This window comes from Leucopleurus acutus, assembly GCF_964270905.1.
Source record: "Leucopleurus acutus genome assembly, chromosome: 14".
NCBI classification, from domain to species: Eukaryota; Metazoa; Chordata; class Mammalia; order Artiodactyla; family Delphinidae; genus Leucopleurus; species Leucopleurus acutus.
The window spans coordinates 34,347,756-34,369,921 of record NC_139156.1 but is presented as its reverse complement, the minus strand read 5'-3'; the positions used below and the strand labels follow the sequence as shown (position 1 = coordinate 34,369,921).

General features: G+C 38.3%; 1 protein-coding gene across 3 annotated transcripts in view; it reads right to left on the bottom strand.

The window, feature by feature from the left end:
* Positions 1 to 22,166, bottom strand: part of CPEB3 (cytoplasmic polyadenylation element binding protein 3) — a 176,693-nt gene that overhangs the window by 61,586 nt on the left and 92,941 nt on the right. For all 3 annotated transcript variants that reach the window (XM_082855036.1, XM_082855037.1, XM_082855038.1), the window contains 2 exons: positions 5,103 to 5,270; positions 3,049 to 3,138 (listed from right to left, as the gene is read on the bottom strand). In XM_082855036.1, coding sequence (XP_082711162.1) covers positions 3,049 to 3,138; positions 5,103 to 5,270 — 258 coding nt within the window. The remainder of the gene's footprint in view (positions 1 to 3,048; positions 3,139 to 5,102; positions 5,271 to 22,166) is intronic.

The window sequence follows — 22,166 nt, the reverse complement described above, 5'->3', positions numbered from 1 at the left end:
ACGTATAGTCTCTGTTACCTATTCTTCTGTGTGTGTGTGTGTGTGTGTGTGTGTGTGTGTGTGTGTGTTTCCACAACCCTTAAATATATAAAAACCATGCTTAGTTCACAGGCCAAAGATAGTTTGCTGACTCGTGTTCTGCAGGTGTGCTGTCCAATAAATATATGAGTCACATATGTAATTTAAAATTTTCCAATATCTACATTTAAAAAGTTAAAAAGAAACAGAAGAAGTTAATTTTAATATACTTTCTTTAATCCAAAATATCCAAAAAACTATCATTCTAACATGTAAACAAAATTACTAATAAAATTCTTTACCTTTTTTTAAAACTAAGTCTTTGAAATTCAGTGTAGGGAAACAGAAGAGATGATCTTTCAACCAATACTTAATTCTAATGACTCAAATCAATGAGAAAAAAATGGAACTGTCAATAAATGACTGCTGGGACAACTGGCATGATACCGGGAAAAATAAAGCTGGATCCTTTTTTGTGACTTACTCCATTATAAATTCCAGAGGGAAATGAGATGTCGATGTAAGAAAGTAAAATAATAAATTCAAATGGCCAGTAAGAGAAAAAAATGCCAAAAAAGACGTTATTTTAACCACCAGATTGGCAAAGATCAAAAGAGAGCCATATCGCTAGACCCTCAATAAAACAAAGTTTTACGAATCAGGTACTATTACTGGGAACATAAATGTGTATGACCTTTGTTAAGGGCAGCTTGGCAGTACGTATAAATATGTACCTCACTTCTGGAAATTCACCCTAAGAGGTAATTAGAAAAAAGCAAAAAAAATGAAGGCACAAGGATATTCACTGAAGCATCATCCATGAGAAAAAACAACTGAAAGCAACTTAAATGACCATCACTAGGACTGATTAAATAAAACAAGGTCATTAACGATAATATAGGTTTCTTACAGAAAGATGTTGACATTGCTGGGGGGGAAATGCAGGTTATTAAACAGCATATATAGTGTGATCCCATTTATGTAAAATTTTAAATTTCATATAAATGTATATATTCATAAAGAGATATAAGAAGGATATTTAATAAAATGTATACAGTGATTATCTCTGACAGAGGTAGATTTGGGATAATTTTCTTTGGACATGACCATAGATGTGCTTATCTTCATTTTTATTTTTTACAATGATCACCTGACACCTTTTATCCCAGAATCATTTTTATAACCTTCTCAGAATGATGATTTTTTTTCAACTAGTACTCTTAGAAATATCTTTTATACATGTCATTTTACAGAGTGTGTTACATGCACCACAGTGTGGTGAATACATTCTTTCACTGAAATAACACTGCCTTCATTCACACGTGCAGCTAGTACTCTCAGGAACATCTTGTTATACATGTGACTTTACAGAGTGTATTACATGCAGCACAGTGTGGTGAACTCATTCATTCACTGAAATACTACTATTCTGATTCAACAAACCATTAGCATTCTTAAAAACATGTTTTAAACATGCTTCTTTAGTGTTATACATGCACCACAAAGTGAATACATTCCTTCACTGAAATAATCAGCATGATGATCTTTATCTTTTTTGACTAACTTAAAACTTAATTTTAAAAATTATTGAAGAAGATTAACAGAAGAATGTTAAAAGCAAACAAACAGCCTTATATTATTTTTCATAGGCTATAAAGAGAGTGGGGAGAAGTACAGGTGACAAATCTAATAAACCAGACATAAAAGGAAGCTCCTGCCTTTCCTAGGTTAAGCTATAATTTGATTCCTATACAAGGCCCAGGAAGGACAAGTATTTTGACTCCATCTTCTTGTGGTGAGTACTGTTATACAATAATACACATCAAAACCCAATTCCTTAGAGATGAAGGACATCCTTGAAACATACAGAACATAACACAAGAAGAAAACTTTCTCTTTAACTCAAAACACTCTTCAATATAAATCTAGGAACATATGTAGAATTAATATCACCAGAAAACTTCCCTAGATTCCACAAAAATGACAAACTATAAACAAAGTGATATATTTTCATGCCCTCATAAACTAAGAAAAAAGCCTATCAAAAATAAGGGAAAGGGCTTCCCTGGTGGCGCAGTGGTTGAGAGTCCGCCTGCCGATGCAGGGGACACGGGTTCGTGCCCCAGTCCGGGAAGATCCCACATACCGCAGAGTGGCTGGGCCCGTGAGCCATGGCCGCTGAGCCTGCGCGTCCGGAGCCTGTGCTCCGCAACGGGAGAGGCCACAACAGTGAGAGGCCTGCGTACTGCAAAAAACCCCCAAACAAACAAACAAAATAATAATAAGGGAAGTTCGGGGCTTCCCTGGTGGCGCAGTGGTTGAGAGTCCGCCTGCTGATGCAGGGCACCCAGGTTCGTGCCCAGGTCTGGGAAGATCCCACATGCTACGGAGCGGCTGGGCCCGTGAGCCATGGCCGCTGCGCCTGCGCGTCCGGAGCCTCTGCTCCACACGAGAGAGGCCACAACAGTGAGAGGCCCGCGTACCGCAAAAAAAAATAATAATAATAAGGGAAGCAAGGTCATGTAAAGAGTCCTTTGTTAGTGTGCCCTCTACCTGTTAAAAGGCTAAGTCACTTAAGATACAGACATGGATAAAAGTAATTTTATATAATGTCATTCTTTAGTCACTAGCTTTCCCAAGTTTGGGGTTTATAAGATCTATAAAACCATAGGGCTATGGGCTACTAATAAAATTTGACTCAAAACGATCTTTTCTTTTCCATTGCTGACATTCCTCAAAACCCTAGATCTCTTCTCTCAGTTAATGAAAAGTTAGCCAAGGCTCGTTCACAATAAACTCACAGGATCTCACTGTCAATAAAAGTAGATGCCACGAAACAGTCAGTGTGCTCCTGGGAGAATAGTCTCCAAGTGGAAACAGTAAAATATGAAAAGATGATCAACATTAAAATGTTTTCTTAATTGGGGGGAAAAGTCAACAGCTGTTTTCATAGTTAAAAGGCTGCCTTTTATTGAATTATCATGTTAGCTCTCCAACAGGCAGGCAGTGCAGACATTTTAAGCGCATTACCTTTAGGAGGAAAATACGACTTGCTTTCAGCTTTGTGAGGCCAGTCTACGACGAGAGGTCCAAACCTGCGAAAGCTGGCAGTGATCTCGTCTACAAAACAAAGAAGGACTCTTAGCAGAAGAGAAAATAATACTGCAAACAGAATAGCATAAAATATGTCTTTTTATTTTAAAATGTTTTTTCTTTTTTTAATATATTTATTTATTTTATTTGGCTGCGTTGGGTCTTTGTTGCTGCACGCGGGTTTTCTCTATTTGCGGTGAGCGAAGGTTACTCTTTGTTGCGGTGCGCAGGCTTCCCATTGCGGTGGCTCCTCTTGTTGTGGAGCACAGGCTCTAGGGCGTGCCGGCTTCAGTAGTTGTAGCATGCGGGCTCAGTAATTGTGGCGCACAAGCTTAGTTGCTCCGCGGCATGTGGGATCTTCCCAGACCAGGGCTCGAACCCGTGTCCCCTGCATTGGCAGGCAGATTCTTAACCACTGCGCCACCAGGGAAGTCCTATTTTAAAATGTTTTGAGAGCTATATTCTAAAGCATTTTTACAGAAGTCAAACTTACTAAGTGAAACACCATTGTATTTCAACAATGCAGAATGTGTTTCTAACTATAATTCACTTCCCTTCTTCACTTCCAATAAACCTGATATAAAGAATTTGGAAGGAAAAAAATCTGACATTAGCTAAGGTGACCTCTCTGTCAAGTAAAAAGGAGATTCTAAAAATAGGAATGTTCTCTGTTTTTAGAAAAAGAGGCAAAAATACACAAAATATTTAAAATACACTTCCACTTGTGTGGTGAAATAATCTCTAAGATTATTAATCTTTGATTATTATTAAGATTGCTTTAGAAATATTATTCCTTTGGTGAGGAGTAGGGACAATAAGTAGGTAATTCTATTTAGGGATAAGAAAAAGCTAAAGCCAATGATCTCTTTCTCTCATACATACCTACTACACAGCCTATAAAGAAAATGTTTCAAAAGTTATAGCTTAACAAATTTATCTTTCCCTTCTGACTTTTGACTCAAAGCAGAAGGTTATAACTGAGCTCCTAATCAGGTTTAAATTGCCACTCTCTCAGCCATGATCAAAAACTTGGTCTTAAAGAAAAATCCAATCCATGGATGAGATTAACACTAGTAGAAGAATAGTTTAGAGGAAAATGTACAACCTTAAAGCAGTAAGCCTAAAGTAAAACTATTTTTAGAGACTATTCTTCTCTCATTATGAAAAAAAGAAAATCATGATAAATCAGAGAAATATCATAGCTTAAATAATACTGGCAAAACAATTCTGCTTTAACAATGTTTTTATAGCAGATCCAAAGCCTACTAGAATTAGAGCCACTGTTATTTCCCTTGAGGTAACTTTGTCACAATTCTATTTTATTTGTCCATTCAACAAATAGTTATTGACAACCTACTATATGTTGGCTGGCTTTAGGCATAAGTGAAACTCACTTTTGGATTGGCAGTATCTCAAAAATGTTATTAGGAAATATTCTAATAAGTCTTCATTCTTTTAAAGGCAAGAGGGGGTGTTTCATTAATAGGTATCTACATTAAAATATGAGATGGTATGGTGTGATGGATAGGAGCACAAGCTCTGGAATCAGACTGATTTTGATTCCAACTGCACCATTAGCTGCATAACCCTGGATAAGCTGTTTCTCTCTGATCCTTAGTTTCCTCACCCACAAAACAGAGCTGGGAGGAGACGCCTTACAGGGTAGCTATGGAGATTAAACAAGATAATGTAAAGCACCTGGCACAACAATGGGCTTGTGGTACGAGTTTCATACATATTAGCTCTCATTATTATTTAAAATGTATCCCCAAACAAATAACTAGGAAATGGGAAGTTGTTTGAAGACTGCTATGTATGAAGAGCAGACCTAAAGTACACAATCTCTCACTTCCCCATCTATCAAATATCCTCAACTCCTGACACCAAGATATGAACGTCCTGAAGCTGCCTTCAAGAAGAGAGGTAGGGTCAAATCACACAAATAACAAACCTGGCCTTTATAAAGTCATTATAAAGTGAGTGCATTGTACCTTCATCGATATCAGGGGGAAGGCCTCCAACAAACACCTTTCTAGAGTAGCGTTCTACTCGCTCCCCATTTTGACAGCGAGTGGGAGAACTTAAGCCGGATGACAAGGACTGATCGCCGTGACTGTCGTCCAGGAAGGCATCTTCAAAGGGAAAGAGAGAAGATCGACCTGAAACAAATGTGGGAGTTTCTATGGTTAAAATTATTTTCCTGGACAACACATGCTTTATTAGGAGTTGAAGCACAGAGTGAAGCATTCCAAAAAATATATCCTGAGCTGTGACTTTTTCAATAGAATAAGCAACTGCAGGTTACCAGGTCTAGACAAGTTTATAGTATCATTTTTGTGTAAAGGTATGTACAGCACAGAAACAACTGGATCGATATTAAGGAAGAAGCGTCAAAAATTGCAGCTGTTTTCGCTGCTAAAAAAATTACTACGTTTTACTCATACAGTCCCTATCACTGCTGCTAAAAGTATTCAGCAGTTGTTTTTCCTTTCCCCAGGGTTTTCTTAAAATAAATGGAAAAGTAATCTTTATTGACAGATTTTGATTGTTCTTTATGGTGATTTCAGAGGTTCCTGTCTAAAGACTGGGTCTGATAGCTGATGGAATATTAAACTGATGACAGAGGCTGATAACTTCTCTGATAGCAGTACTAAAAATGATCAAGTTTTCCTTGCCATTCCAAGCTACTCCAATTTAGAAATAAACATCCACAATAAAAAAGGGTGGGGCAAGTAAATGAAGACATGTAAATTAAGATATGGGAGTATAGATGTAGATGTGGTTATGACATCTTTATTAATCTAAGCTGTTTTTTATATCACTCAAAAAAACGATGTCTATTGTTAACTCTATAGCCAAATAAAGTCTGTAGAGTAAAGGCCCGACCCACTCCACATGACATAAGAAAGATGCCAGCAGTTAAAGTCTGTCAATAAATGTAACATAATAATGCCATCTGGCATCACAAAATAAAATCTAAGTTTAAAAAATATATATAGGTCTTCCCTGGTGGCGAAGAGGTTAAGAATCCACCTGCCATTGCAGGGGATATGGGTTCGGGCCCTGGTCTGGGAAGATCCCACATGCCGTGGAGCAACTAAGCCCGTGCGCCACAACTACTGAAGCCCGCACATCTAGAGCCTGAGCTCCGCAATAAGAGAAGCCACCGCAGTGAGAAGCCCACGCACCACAATGAGGAGTAGTCCCGGCTCGCCGCCAACTAGAGAAAGCCTGCATGTAGCAACGAAGACCCAACACAGCCAAAAATAAATAAAAATAAATTTATTAAAAATAAAAAAAAATATATATATATATTTGTTTTTCCTGTTTGAGTCAGTGAGTTCCTAGTAAAGGTTTCCACTAGGATCCACTCTAAAACTGAACTATCTTGAGCTCTCTAACTTCTGAAAAAAAGAAAAATTCCCCTCTAAAATAAATCATACACTCTTCAAAAACAGGACACTGTCTTCCCTATTTAGTCTCTCCTCTCTATATTTCCCTGAGACCTAGGTTCTGCATCACTACAGCCAACTCTCTAAAACAGAATATAAATAGCCCTAGAAAAATATTGAACATTAATTCTTCTGTAAAAAAGTTACTAATATAACTCTGTTTATTTTATGAACAACCCAGGTGGTATAAGAAAGGCACTGTTTTGATGTTGAGAGTTAATAAGTAAAAGGACCAAAGAATTTTTTGTTCAGCTCTTCCCAGCTTAGCTACAAAGAAACAGAACAAAATTTGTCACCTCGTGTTACCTAGCATTTTTAGCCTGGCAAGGACAAACAATAGACAGTGAATTCTCATCCCCTGATGTCTGTTTTGTTCATTGGGAGTAAAAGAACTAGATCTGCAGCAACTATAGGCAAAACGAGCTTCCCCAAAACATCCAGAGATGTTCTCCCACGGCTGTCGGATTTGCTTTTCACATAGTCCACGCTCAGTGAATTATGTGCCTAGGCCTACTCACACACCCAAATCAGCATTTCCCACATTATCTTCCTATCCCTGCCTCTTACCCTCAACACTAGTAACATGAGATGCTCAGAAAACAAAAGCTGGTGGTGGGGCGGGGAGGGATTGGGAGAACTAAATAATATTGGAAAATACTGCACACCTTATGCCCTTCCCAGAGATTCACAAGCCATATTAGAATACAAAGACTGGAAAAAAAAAAAAGAATACAAAGACTGGGAAAAGTTCTGCAGTAAAATCACTTAATCTAACATTACTTGGATTTAAGATAAAGGAAACTTTAACATACATGTATAACTCAGTGGAAAACACTTGAAGAAATGTTTATCCACATTCCAGGAACAGGATAGATAGTTATTTGGATGTCGCTGCCAAAGAAATCAAGTCTGGTGAGAGATAGGCAAGCACATAATTATAAAATAGAGAAATACTAAGAGAAGACTTTACCAAGTGACACAATGGCACAATTTACTGCTCTACAGAAAAAGAGCGAGGGGTGGGGAGGGCTTTATAGTGATTTCACAGGAGGACAATTTTGAGCAGAATCTTGTGGGAATGGGAGTTTCTAAGGTGAAGAATAAGAATCCACAGAGAAAGAACTTTCAAAACAGCTCTTATCTTTCCCTCCAAACCTGCGCCTCTAGCATCCTCTGCAATCTCAATAAAAATGACTATTATCCACACTCAATTCAATCTCTAAATCTAGGAGTCATCCCTGACATCCCTTTCCTTCATATTCCATATCTAATCCATCTCTCACTAAGTCCTACCAACTCAAGCTACAAAATAATTCTTCAATCCATTTAGTTCTCTCCACCTTCAGTCCTAACACCCTGGTCCAGATTGCCATCATCTCTCCCCTGAACAGCCTAATGAGTCTATACAACAACCTATTTAATCTACTGATTTCTACCTTGTACCCCACAATGCTTTCTCTATAAAACAGCCAAAGTCACCATTTTCAAATATTAATCTGAACATGTAACTACACTCTTCACCCCATTCTTAAAACCCCTCAACCCTTATTTGGATAAAGTACAAAAACACTGTAAACTGTAAGGCCTCTGCCTACCTCTCCTTCATCATAGTTGCTGCCTCTCCCTCTGGTTCACTAACCTCCAATCACCCAGACCTCTTTAGAAATTTCTGATTATTCCTCCCTGCTTCAGGCCCTAAGGACAAGGTGTTCCCCCTACCCAAAACAAACACCCTCCTCTCAACTCCCCAGTTTTCTAGTTAATTCCTATTAATTCTTCAGGTCTAAGCTGAAAAGTCATTGAAACTCAGGTAGAACTTTCCTAACCTTCTAGATTAGATTAGATGCCCATTTCTATCCACTCACAGCAATGTTCCTAACATTTTTTCCTCAATTACCATTATGCTATCATACGGGTTTTCATTTGGTATCTCGTTTCCCAACCCCGTGAAACTGTAAGCTCTATTAGGACAAGAACCAATTTAAACTTGTTCACCACTGTATCTTCATGTCCTAATAAGGGCACATAAAATAGGTATTCAGTAAGTGTTAAAAGCGAGGCAGTAGACAAGAAAGGAAAACAGTATGTGCAAATAAATGCTGGCACACAACATACAGGTGTGAGGACGGCAAGAGATGGGATCCTGTTCCTAGAAAATTGAGACCTTTTCTCCTCCTTCTGTTTGTTCAAGCATTCGTTTTACAGTATATATTACAAAAGCAACAGGAAATTTCCACATTTTCCAAATTTGCTATTTCATTCTAATACTAGCTTTTTTTAAAAAAACACACTCACTCCCTGAAGACTCTGATACTCCCATCTAATCCATCTTCCATCCTGTCAGAATGACTTCTCTAAGATGCCCCGGACCATGTTATTCCCTCCACCCCAAATCCTACAATAGCTACATCACCTCCACTAGCAATCTGCACCCAGGGAGAGGGAGGATGGGGTGAAATTCTGAACAAATTTGTGACTGTCCAGTTGAGAGATGAGGAAGTCTTGAACCAGATCAGTGAGGAGAAGCAGCGGATGTTCAAGACATTCTGGAACAAAGAGAACTTTCTTTCTGCATGGCCAACATAACCACAGCTTCCCCGGAGTATTTTGGCAAAGAAAATAAAAGCAAATGTTAATTGCAAAAATTTGGGCTGTTTTAAAAATTGGTTATGGGTACTTAAGAAACTTTCCAAGGTTTTAAAACCAAACTTCTGTCTTATTATTAGTATATAGAGTACCGCAGACTTTAGTAATAAATTTGCCCCTGGAAATGAAACTGCTAAGAATTCACACATACGTGATGTTTCTCTAACTGTAGGTTAAAGAACTAAGAATACAGGTCTCAGAACTCAATCCTCAGATCTACTTAAATTGAATCATGGAGGTCAAACTTGAAAATCTGCACTTTTAAAAAATCTCCTCAGTGATTCCTATGCTCAAACTTAAGAACCACTGAAATGCAGATTATCTGTCTGTAGCAGACAGCCACTAAAAGAGACATTGTGTGAAGTGTATGGAGCCTTGGGAAACATCCAAGTTCAATCAAGTTAAGAAAAGTATACGATGGGACTTCCCTGGCAGTCCAGTGGTTAAGACTTCGCCTTCCAATGCAGGGGGTGAGGGTTCGATCCCTCGTCGGGGAGCTAAGATCCCACATGCCTTGGGGTCAAAAAACCAAAACATAAAACAGAAGCAATATTGTAACAAATTCAATAAAGACTTAAGAAAAAAAAAAAGTATATGCTCAGGAATGGAATACAAAATCTAGAATCTAGTCAACCTTACTGTAACATGACTGCCTCAAGTACTGATGGAACAAAAAGTTAGTATGCAGGAAGCATTTAAAAGACAGAAGGGTAGACTAAGAACTTGCAGCATTTACCCAGCTCATATCAACAGGAGATAGGAGGACTTTGACAATACTGTCGGGATTACTCCTATGTGGGACAGAATGGCTCATTTGATCTTTCCAAAGCCTGAAAACCATCTATATCCCTATGCTCTAATTATAAGCTCCTGAAGGGCTGTTCTATGAATTTAGTGCCTTATTATGAAGAGGTGACTCTTGAACTAGCAGAAAAATAATCAGCCACTGAAATTATATTTCTGTTACATCCATCTCCATGATAAGATGAAACACTGGTATTCCGATTTGTCCAGTAGACTAAAGAGGTGTATTCGTGCATTCATTTGGTTGGCATAAATTATCCTCCCATGACAAACAGTCCCTGGGAAGACTGGTATAATTTTAGTTCCTGGACATGCATTACTAGAAACTGAAACTTAAGAGGATGTACCCAAACTGTATCCCATGAGAGGCCCTGCTTTACTAAAGTAGTATCTCTCTGACATCTTTTCTTTAATAAAAGCATTCCCCAAGAAGCAGCCGCATAGCACAGGGAGATCAGCTCGGTATGTAGCTGATTCACTTTGTTATAAAGCAGAAACTAACACACCATTATACTCCAATAAAGATGTTAAAAAAAAAAAAGGCATTCCTCAAGACCAAAATGTTTTAAGTAAGTCACGTTACTTACCAAAAATTATATTCTATGTACCTAGTATATAAATCTGCTTTAGAATCTCATGAAACTTTCACAGAAAATATTCAATATTTCAACAGAAACAGGAGAAATACTTCTCAACTGCTGCACTTTGGCCATTTGGCTTTCTCTTCCACCAATGGTCTGGTTTTCTGATATCTATTTTCAATTAATAAGCAGAATGTAGTTTTTGGTCCAGTAAATGGACAAAAAATCTCTGGATGTAGAGATGACTTAAGGCTAAAGGAGCCTTGGACTTCCCTGGTGGCGCAGTGGTTAAGAATCCACCTGCCAATGCAGGGGACACGGGTTCAACCCCTGGTCCAGGAAGATCCCATATGCCGCGGAGCAACTAAGCCCGTGCGCCACAACTACTGAGCCTGTGCTCTAGAGCCCACGAGCCACAACTACTGAAGCCCGTGCTCCTCAACAAGAGAAGCCACTGCAATGAGAAGCCCGCACACCACAACAAAGAGTAGCCCCTGCTCACCAAAACTAGAGAAAGCCTGCGCACAGCAACAAAGACCCAACACAGCCAAAAATTAAAAATATAAATAAATAAATAAACAAATAAATAAATTTATTAAAAAAAAAAAAGCTAAAGGAGACTTGGAAGACAAGGGCCAAATAAGAAACCTGCAAAGCCTAGTTAAGCATGGAAGGTTTGTCCAAGATAATTCTTCCCCAGGAGGTTCCGTTTCCTGCAGCTTATGCGGGGAAAACAAAAGCCCACTAGCCATGCTGTGCTGCTAAAACTGCTTGGACCTCACCTCTGAGCTGCCACGTCTCTGCTGTCAATCCAGCAGCTCCAGGGCACTCCTGGCCCAATACTTCCACTCCAAGCCTGACCCTTTCCATCTTAGTTTTATAAGGAGCTCAGAAATAAGTCACTCTGGGGATTTTTTTTAAAAAATGGATTATGAAGCATGTCTCCCTTAAGAAAAAAAACTGGCTATAAGTCAAGATAGTCAGATTCCAGCCTAGGTTGTTTTACTCTGTGACCTTGGACATTTCACTTATCTGAGTCTCATTTACATAATGAGAGATTTGAACTAGATGAAAGGTTTCAAATCTCTGGGGGCAACAGCATTCCTTTTTTTTAAAAAAAAAAAATTATTTATTTAGGCTGCGCCAGGTCTTAGTTGCGGCAGGATCTTCGTCGTGGCTTGTGGGATCTTTAGTTGCGGGATCTTGGCATGCGGGATCATTTTTAGTTGTGACACACGGACATCTTAGTTGCAGCATGAGGGCTTCTTAGTTGCGGCATGCATGTGGCATCTAGTTCCCCGACCAGGGATCAAACCCGGGCCCTGTGCATTGGGAGCGTGGAGTCTTACCCACTGGACCACCAAGGAAGTCCCAGCATTCCTTTTATTACACAAAACTCTTACATAAAACCCCTTTTGTTCACTTCTTTCCAATTCCACTGCCATCATCCTATCCTAAAGCACCATCATCTCTTGCCTAGACTACTACCATCATTCCAATGTAGACAACCCACTTCTCTCACTCTACTCCAAACAACAGCCAGAGTACTCTTAAAAACATAAAACTGATCACTTGACCATGCTTTAAAACATTCATAGATTTCCTCTTGTACTTGGACCAAGTTCAAAATTCTTACCAGGAGCTAAAGCCCAGCAAGATCAGATTTCCTTCCTTCCTCCAACCTCATCTTAATACACCCTCCCTTCTCTCCCACCAAGCTCAGCCATTCGGGGCTCTATATACTTCCTCAAACAAAGCCCTTTCTTGCCTCAGGTGCCTCTCCCCTCCCCCACCACTCCTTTTTAATACAGCTTTATTAAGAAATAATTTACTTATTATACAATTCATCCTTCTAACCCATTAGCAGTCACTCCCCATTTTCCTTGAACCCTCTCAGCCCTAGGCAACCACTAGTCTATTTTCTGTCTCAATAGATTTGCCTATTCTGGACATTTCATAAAAGTGAAATCATCCAACATGTGATCTTTTCTAATTGCCTTCTTTCACTTAGCATAATGTTTTCAAGGTTTATCAATGTTGTAGCATTTATCAGTACTATGCTTCAAGCCTGTTAAAATAGCTGTATTATGATGTCTGGAATTTCCTTTAAAATATTCTAAGGGAAAAAAGGAGGGGGAACATATGAAACACGATTGGCAAAAATGTTTATAATCATTGAAGCTAAGTGATGGGTACACAGTTCATTAAACAATTCTATTTTTGTGCATGTTTGGAAATTTCCAAAATAAAACATATATTTAAAGATAAATAAATCTTTCCATCCTTTCCATCCTTTGGGTTTGAGCTTAAATAACATCTCTTCAGAGAAAACCATCCTACCTTAAAGGGACCCTCCCATTTTTCCTGCCTAGTACTTATCACAACTTTTGAGTATAAAAATGTTTGTTAATACTGATGTATTACCTCTCTCTCCCCCACTAGAGTGAACACTCAGTAGAGAGACAGCTAGGGTCTAGCACCTCATCCAACCCATAATGGGCAAACAAACATTTAATGAATGAAATTAGGGTGGACAGCCCAGAACCCCTCCTTCATTATTAGTTTAGGCTCCTTCCAGAGCAACTTCTTGCAAAAGTGGAAAATTTTCCTATTACTATAAGCAGCAATACTTCAGACACTATAGCTATGAACACTCAGATATTTCCTCAGCTGTTCATGTTTCACTCTGGGATCATCCATTCCTTTAGACAAGAAAGCTCACATAACCCCAGTTTGAATTAGCAGGATGGCATGTTTGTACCATGGTCTCACTGATACAGCTGATCTCTCCTGCCTTGGGCAGGCTTTTGGCAGAAAGACCTAACTCCAACTTGATACACAAGTTTGTTTTATTGGATTCTTAGAACCTTTTTTATTGACTAAATCATCCATTAATTTCAATAGTTTTTATGGATTAAATATACACAGAAGTACATTTTACAATAGTAACACCAATGCACAGTAAATCCAACAGTAAAGTGACTCCAATCATTCTTTCCATTTGCTCATTCACATTACTTAAAAAGATCCTTCATATTTTCCTGGCTGCTCTTTAACTAAGAAATTCTGTTAAACATCTAAAGCACTGGCATAGCCAACATCTCTGTTTATGGACAAAAGTCTCCCAGAGACCATAAAAACTCATGTGAAATGAAAACACAACATTTATTTTAATCAAGTGTGCTGTTTAATGTGTAGGCAAAGATCATGTATGACACTAGTTATCAGGCTAGTTTCTAACAGGGGCTGCAGCTGCATAGGAAAACAAAGCAATCTACAGATTCAATGAAATCCCTATCAAACTACCAATGGCATTCTTCACAGAACTAGAACAAAAAATTTCACAATTTGTATGGAAACACAAAAGACCCCGAATAGCCAAAGCAATCTTGAGAAAGAAAAATGGAGCTGGAGGAATCAGGCTCCCGGACTTCAGACTATATTACAAAGCTACAGTAATCAAGACAGTATGGTACTGGCACAAAAACAGAAATATAGATCAATGCATCAGGATAGAAAGCCCAGAGATAAACCCACGCAAACATGGTCACCTTATCTTTGATAAAGGAGGCAAGAATATACAATGGAGAAAAGACAACCTCTTCAATAAGTGGTGCTGGGAAAACTGGACAGCTATATGTAAAAGAATGAAATTAGAACACTCCATAACACCATAAACAAAAATAAACTCAAAATGGATTAAAGACCTAAATGTAAGGCCAGACACTATCAAACTCTTAGAGGAAAGCATAGGCAGAACACTCTATGACATAAATTACAGCAAGATCCTTTTTGACCCACCTCCTAGAGAAATGGAAATAAAAACAAAAATAAACAAATGGGACCTAATGAAACTTCAAAGCTTTTGCACAGCAAAGGAAACCATAAATAAGACGAAAAGACAACCCTCAGTATGGGAGAAAAATCTGCAAACGAAGCAACTGACAAAGGATTAATCTCCAAAATATACAAGCAGCTCATGCAGCTCAATATCAAAAAAACAAACAACTCAATCCAAAAATGGGCAGAAGACCTAAACAGACATTTCTCCAAAGAAGATATACAGATTGCCAACAAACACATGAAAGGATGCTCAACATCACTAATCATTAGAGAAATGCAAATCAAAACTACAATGAGGTCTCACCTCACACCAGTCAGAATGGCCATCATCAAAAAATCTATAAACAATAAATGCTGGAGAGGGTGTGGAGAAAAGGGAACCCTCTTGCACTGTTGGTGGGAATGTAAATTGATACAGGCACTATGGAGAACAGTATGGAGGTTCCTTAAAAAACCAAAAATAGAACTACCATATGACCCAGCAATCCCATTACTGGACATATATATACCTGGAGAAAACCATAATTCAAAAAGAGTCATGTACCACAATGTTCATTGCAGCACTACTTACAGTACCCAGGACATGGAAGCAACCTAAGTGTCCAATGATAGAGGAATGGATAAAGAAGATGTGGCACATATATACAATGGACTATTACTCAGCCATAAAAAGAAATGAAATTGAGTTATTTATAGTGAGGTAGATGGACTTAGAGTCTGTTATACAGAGTGAAGTAAGTCAGAAATAGAAAAACAAATACTGTATGCTAACACATATATATGGAATCTAAAAGAAAGAAAAAATGCTTCTGAAGAACCTAGGGGCAGGACAGGAAGAAAGATGCAAATGTAGAGAATGGACTTGAGGACACAGGGAGGGGGAAGGGCAAGCTGTGACAAAGTGAGACAGTGGCATGGACATATATACACTACCAAGTGTAAAATAGATAGCTAGTGCGAAGCAGCCACATAGCACAGGGAGATCAGCTCTGTGCTTTGTGACCACCTAGAGGGGTGGGATAGGGAGGGTGGGAGGCGGACGCAAGAGGGAGGGGATATGGGGATATATGTATACGTATAGCTGATTCACTCTGTTATATAGCAGAAACTAACACAACATTGTAAAGTAATTATACTCCAATAAAGATGTTTAAAAAAAAACTTGTGAAAGAACACTCTGCAAAGAAGAGGTTAAGATTCTTTGCTGTCATTTTGATTCCACAAGGGAAATCAACTTTTGTCTACTGAAACCCGTCTCTAAAATAAAAGTGGGTATCAATGGGAAATATAATTGAATATTTTAAAACTTTATGTACAATCAAGATTCATTTTCAAATCCTATTCTTTCACATCTAATTCTCCTTCTTCCCAACTGCTACTGCTTCAACTGTACTACTGGAAGCGCTTGATTTGCCAAAGAGTCTACCCTCCAACACTTGATTCCCCATCAAGCTGTCAACTGATGCCCAAGTTCTCTCCTGTTTTCATTACTTGTATCATGAAACTCTCTTTCTAAAGCCTGACATTACCCGTGTCAAAAACCATTCATCAGGGCAGCACAGACCATCTCACTGCCAACTTCTCCTCTCCATCTGGCCCCCACTGCATCCACTCACAGACATATTCTCCAAGCATCTGGTCATGCCAATCTCACCTCAAAGCTTTCTTTCGTTTTTTTTTTTTTTGCTGTACGCGGGCCTCCCACTGTTGTGGCCTCTCCCGTTGTGGAGCACAGGTTCAGACGCGCAGGCTCAGCGGCCACGGCTCACGGGCCCAGCCGCTCTGCGGCATGTGGGATCCTCCCGGACCGGGGCACGAACCCGTGTCCCCTGCATCGGCAGGCGGACTCTCAACCATTGCGCCACCAGGGAAGCCCCAAAGCTTTCTTTTAAGTTGAATCAGATACCTGGCGTGCTTTGCTTCCTACTCCTCTTCCATCATCCAAATAGTTCCTAAAATTCTACCTATTCCAGGAAGCTTTTCCAGGAGAGGTGAAAGATTTCACTGCCTAATTTTTGCTGACAGATCTCAAAACTGTCACAGATAGTTCTCTTTGCCCTCTCTTCCTAAAATGTTTACCAACATGTATGTAAAGCACAGAATATGAGTTACAGTTAACACACTCATCCTAAAATGTTTACCAACATGTATGTAAAGCACAGAATATGAGTTACAGTTAACACACATCAGCAGGTTCACTTTTTATGCTTTTGGAGAAAAGTCTAAATTTTGTTTGGAGGAGAGAAATCAAGCATTAATATAATCCCTGATCACACAAATAAATGGCATGAGGAAATCTGCCAGATCATCAAATTTATACTATGTAATGCTGGCCCAGATGAGTATATTTCAAGCAATGAGAGTGGATATGAGGTACACCTGCTCCATCCCATATGACTTTGTCACTACATTTTAAAAAGATGACTCTTCTTTTTCAACTTTACACACACACACACACACACACACACACACACACACACACACTCACTCTCTCTCTCTCTTTTGCCGTTATCTTCTTCATCTACAACTATCAAATTGCAGACTTATGAAGAGCAGTGACCAGGTCATTCTAGGCAGTGTTTAGCACTTGATGCAAAGATGATCATGGCTTCTGAAAACGATTAAGTCAAACCTTACAAATAAAGATGGGGAAGGCAACACAGAAAGAGGAAGAGTAAATATTTTTTCAGGAGTTTAGAAACTACAGGTGATCTTATATTCTTGATGTCTAGTATTTAGTATACTATGATTTTTAAATATAAAATAATTTTGAAAAAATATAATGCCAAACTCTGGTCTGCATAGATATGGGGTTTTACTTCCAAACAATCCTCATCAAAAAGCATTTAATAAGTGCTAACTATATGTAGGTCACAGTGTTAGGCACAAGAGACAACTGTCCTCAAAGAACCTATCTCCAGTTGAAGAATCAGGGCATACAGAAAAGACAGAAAGAACGTAAGGCAACAGGAGCAGAGGAAAACACTGCCTGTAAGGCCACTGGGCAAGGCTTCCTGGAAGGGGTTAGGCTCGAGTTAGGCTTGAATGCATGAACTAAAGATAGGTTTTAGTTAAGTAAATGAGAGGAAAGGTGGACAGTATTTGCAATAGCTAGAGAGTTGGAAAGCACAGGGATTGGTCAGAGGAAGGTGAGGGGGGAAAAATGGAGATGATGAGGCTGGTGAAACAGGGAGAAGCCAGATGATAGGGATCCTGAATGGAGAACAAGGGTGAGAAGGACAAAGTGGTGTTTCAGAGACATGAAACAATAGAATGGAAAGGGAGGGTTAAGCCCTGAGAAACTAGAAGGAAAATACTGACAAGATCTGGTGATTGACCAGTGCCTAAGAAGAGTATAGTCCCTGTTGTCTACCCCCCAGATATGTCCTTCTCTATTCCTTCCCGAGAGCCATCAATTTCCTAGCAATAATAAAAAAATACATGTTACAAAATGATTTCTAGTAATATTATTTTCTACACTTGAAATTGTAAAATTATAAGATTAACAAATGTTAAATGGTCTTTATTTCCATGGTTAAAAAGTAATCAACTATACAAATGTTTTTCTTCACACCACATGAGAACAAAACTGACGATATGATTCCATCATGATAAAAGGTTTCACTGGTAACTCAAACACATATTAGGTTCTGCCAATATTCACCTATTCAACAAACATTTACTGTGGAATAAATACTATGAATTTAATATTATTATCTTCAGGACTCAATTACAGAGTCAGAGACAGCCTGATGAATGATAAACATCCCCAATAAGTAGCCAAAAGACAAAGGTTCTGGACTTGGCTCTGACTTTGAGATCTCACAGTTGGGGAAATTACTTCATCTCTCCCAACTTCTGCAAATGAGCACCAAAGCAACTGACATCTATGGAATGCTTTCAGTTTTCATGGATCAGTTTTCCTCTCCCATATTTTATACCATAACTTCACTGACTAACATTCTTGAAGTTGGAAAAGACTGGTTTTATTACTTCATAATTTACAGATGAGGATACCAGATGTTAGTGATAAAGCAGTGATTCCAACCTAAGTCTTTGACCCTAAACCCCATACTCTTTCCACTACATTAGACTTACCCTACCTACTTCATAAAATTATTTGAACAAATTACAGATATGGAAATGCTTTAGAAAGGTTACAGCAATACACAAATGAAAGCAATATTATTTTGTTTGGCTGTGGCCAGGAGAGAATGCAAGTTTTATGGGGCTTAGAGCCTATACAAGTTGAGGCTCTCTCTTTAAGAAAAAGAATACAATGATATGGTAAAAATCTTGGAGGGGACCCGTGAAAGTGAGGATACCTGAAACTTAACTTTCATTTAGCTTCAAGGTAGATCTGCCTCTGGATGTAACACAAAAAAAATTCACCAGCCAACCTACTAAGATAAAGAATTGCCCTCTAAAACCTAACTTCTGTCTTCTAAGTAGTGTGAAAAGAACAGAACAGAACAGTGGGCACAGAACAACAACAAAATACGTATGCTTGGCCTTTATTCCCTCAAGATCATTCACAATAAACCATATATCAAAAACTTCCAGTTATAAATAGTCTTTGCTATGTCTTTATTAGGATTAAAAGAACAAATTACCTACTAACGAAAAATAATTATAATGAAAGTGACAGAATTATTTCACTAAAATAATTAAGCTAGAACATCATACCACACAATAATTACTGTTTTACACACACACGGGTATAAACACGCACACACTCATATTTACTCACAATTTGGCAAGCAAAAGATCTCATTAAAAAAAAATTTACCTCGTCTTCGCCCATAGCTCCTGGCTGCATGTAAACACAGAAGAAAACCATGGGTATTTGTATCAAAATGGTGAATTTAGAAATAAAAAAATATTCACACAAACCTTTTCTAAGTATTCTCAGAATCAATCTGGAGATACTGTTCAACTTGACTACAGACATATTATATTAAAAAAAACCTTTATGAAGCACAAGTTAAATCACAATCTTAAAGAGAAATTCAACTGGATGTGGCAGCCACTGGAAAAGATACAATGGGTGCTTAAGTTTCACAAGTCTTATAAGGATTTACATTGTGGCCCATTATCTATATCAGATATAGATAGAGTTCTTTAAAATTTTTTTCTGATTTATAAATCTTCATTTGAACTATATGTTACCACCAGACATCACTTTAAAGATAAAACCATTCATTCTAAATAAAATCTGCAGCGTGTGGTGGTCATTCTAAATTTCTTCACACACACACACACACACACACACACACACACACACACACACACTTCAGAGTCCCCTGAAAACTGTATAGAAATTTTATACACAATTAGCTGTTGCTTTACAAAATGTATTTCTGTAAAATTTTCAGTGACATTTCTCTTAGCCTCCTCAGTTACTTTCCATACAGTATTACAAATGCAGGGAAAACAATATATTTTTCATCTAGAAAGTGAACTGAAAAAGTAGAAAGGGATTAGGCAATGGGTACATCCCAGGCTATGCTGAAGAAGAGAGCACTTTAAAGATTTTCTTCCCCCTCAAAACTCAAGGCCCACAGAATGCATTGTTACAATGTTTAATAAAGCTAGACTGTGGCATCATACATATATTGCTAAGAGATCCTGTCATCTAAAATGACTTTCAAAGCGCAAAGTTTTTCAAATTTGAAACCCCGAGTTCTGTAAAAAATAAGTGAGAACTCTAATCCATTTTTTAAAGGCATGAAATGTTATAACATTAAATTTAAACTAAAAAACAAGGATAATTTGGGGTTACATTCCCAGTATAAGGTAGAACTAAATAAAACTACTTCTCTCCTAGGAAAAGAATTCAGACTTTTCAGGTAGAAAGTTGAAATACTAGTTGGCCAACCTCATCTCCTTGTAGTTTCCATTTTTCTTCAGACATCGTACTCACCCCACTGATACACCTTTGGCCTCTTCACTTTCCCATGACACAAATATTATAAAGTATTATTCAGCTTAAAAAGGATTATTCAAACCCTACTTACTCCCTAACTCTGTCCCTCGGTATAACTCTCAACGAAAAACACCTTTTCTGAATTTACATAGCAATTACTGTTTGCATCACTTACAAAGGGAATGCAGTCTAAAATAAAATTTTAAGGAACTTTTACACTTTTCATTATTTGGAACCTGAAATTCATCTTCCCAGAATAATAAATGGTAGTTTCCTAGCTGGGTCCCCCACAAAAGCCTACTTCACTTATAATAACATGGGTGAATTAACACTAATAGACAACACTTAAAAAAAGAGATGAAAACCAGTTTTGATGTCCCACCATTTATTTTTGTCCTTCTCCCATCCCCAATGATGTCATGCTGTCCAACACCCCCCAAGGCAAAACCTCTATTTAGAGAGAAAATCAAACATTCTGTATTTCAAAATTACTCATTTCTCTCCCAAACAACACATTCCTATTCTTTCATTATATCTGATTTCTGGCCAGATACTCAATAGAAAAGAATCTGATTACAATACTAAGGTACAAATGACTCATCAGACCTTAACATCCCTAAAGGATAAATGAAAATGCTGTTCACTCAAGTCTTCAACTGCTAACCATTCAGGTAATAGAGAACACAAAGTGCATAGACCCAGACAGGCATGGGGGCGGGGAGCAGCACCCCGAACTGGGGATGGGGTAGAGCTGCAAAAGGCATACTTGGGAGTTGTTTTTTGGGTGTTTGTTTGTTTGCCTTGGAGGAGGTTTTATTTATCTCTCACATTGAAACTGCAAAAATACATCATCAGTATTTCACAGTTACTTGGGAGTTATAATCAAAGCTTCCTTAAAACAGTTCATGATTTTTATAGATTCTTCTCTTTTTCCCATTTCTAATCGAAGACAGAAAATTGGTTCATGTCAGTCTGCAGACTCTGATAATATGGAGGCAAAGATGGAATATGGAATAGGCAGCCAATTTAAAGTAGTGATCTTGGGCTTCCCTGGTGGCACAGTGGTTAAGAATCTGCCTGCCAATGCAGGGGACACGGGTTTGAGCCCTGGTCCAGGAAGATCCCACATGCCACGGAGCAACTAAGCCCGTGCACCACAACTACTGAGCCTGCGCTCTAGGGCCCGCAAGCCACAACTACTGAGCCTGCGTGCTGCAACTACTGAAGCCCGTGTGCCTAGAGCCTGTGCTCTGCAACAAGAGAAGCCACTGCAATGAGAAGCCCGCGCACAAGGAAGAGTAACCCTCACTCTCCACAGCTAGAGAAAGCCTGTGCACAGCAACGAAGACCCAACGCAGCCAAAAATAAAATAAATAAATAAATTTATATTAAAAAAATTTGCTCATGAGGGCCATTTGCAAATAGACTAATTAGAATCAAACTCTTCCCTAAGGGAGAGATAATGAAGAGAACACCAAGGAGAGAAATTTGGGAGCACAAAAGTAGTGCTTTACCCTGAGAACAAATATGACTTTTAAACAAGAAAGGCTATTGAATATGTAAACTTAGCTTGAGCCAGCACAAAACAATCCCACATAGAAAAAAAGGAAATAATGTGACTAATTCTGGGTATATAATATATTCTATGCTAGTACAGATTTATACCAGATATGCCAAGATACGATATACTTTCAAAGTCCAAGAACTACTTCCTCCAAGAACTTTAATTCTTTATTATCAATCGTCATCATTACAGATAAAATTCTTTTTACTGTTTCATTATGTATTAAACAACTTTAGACC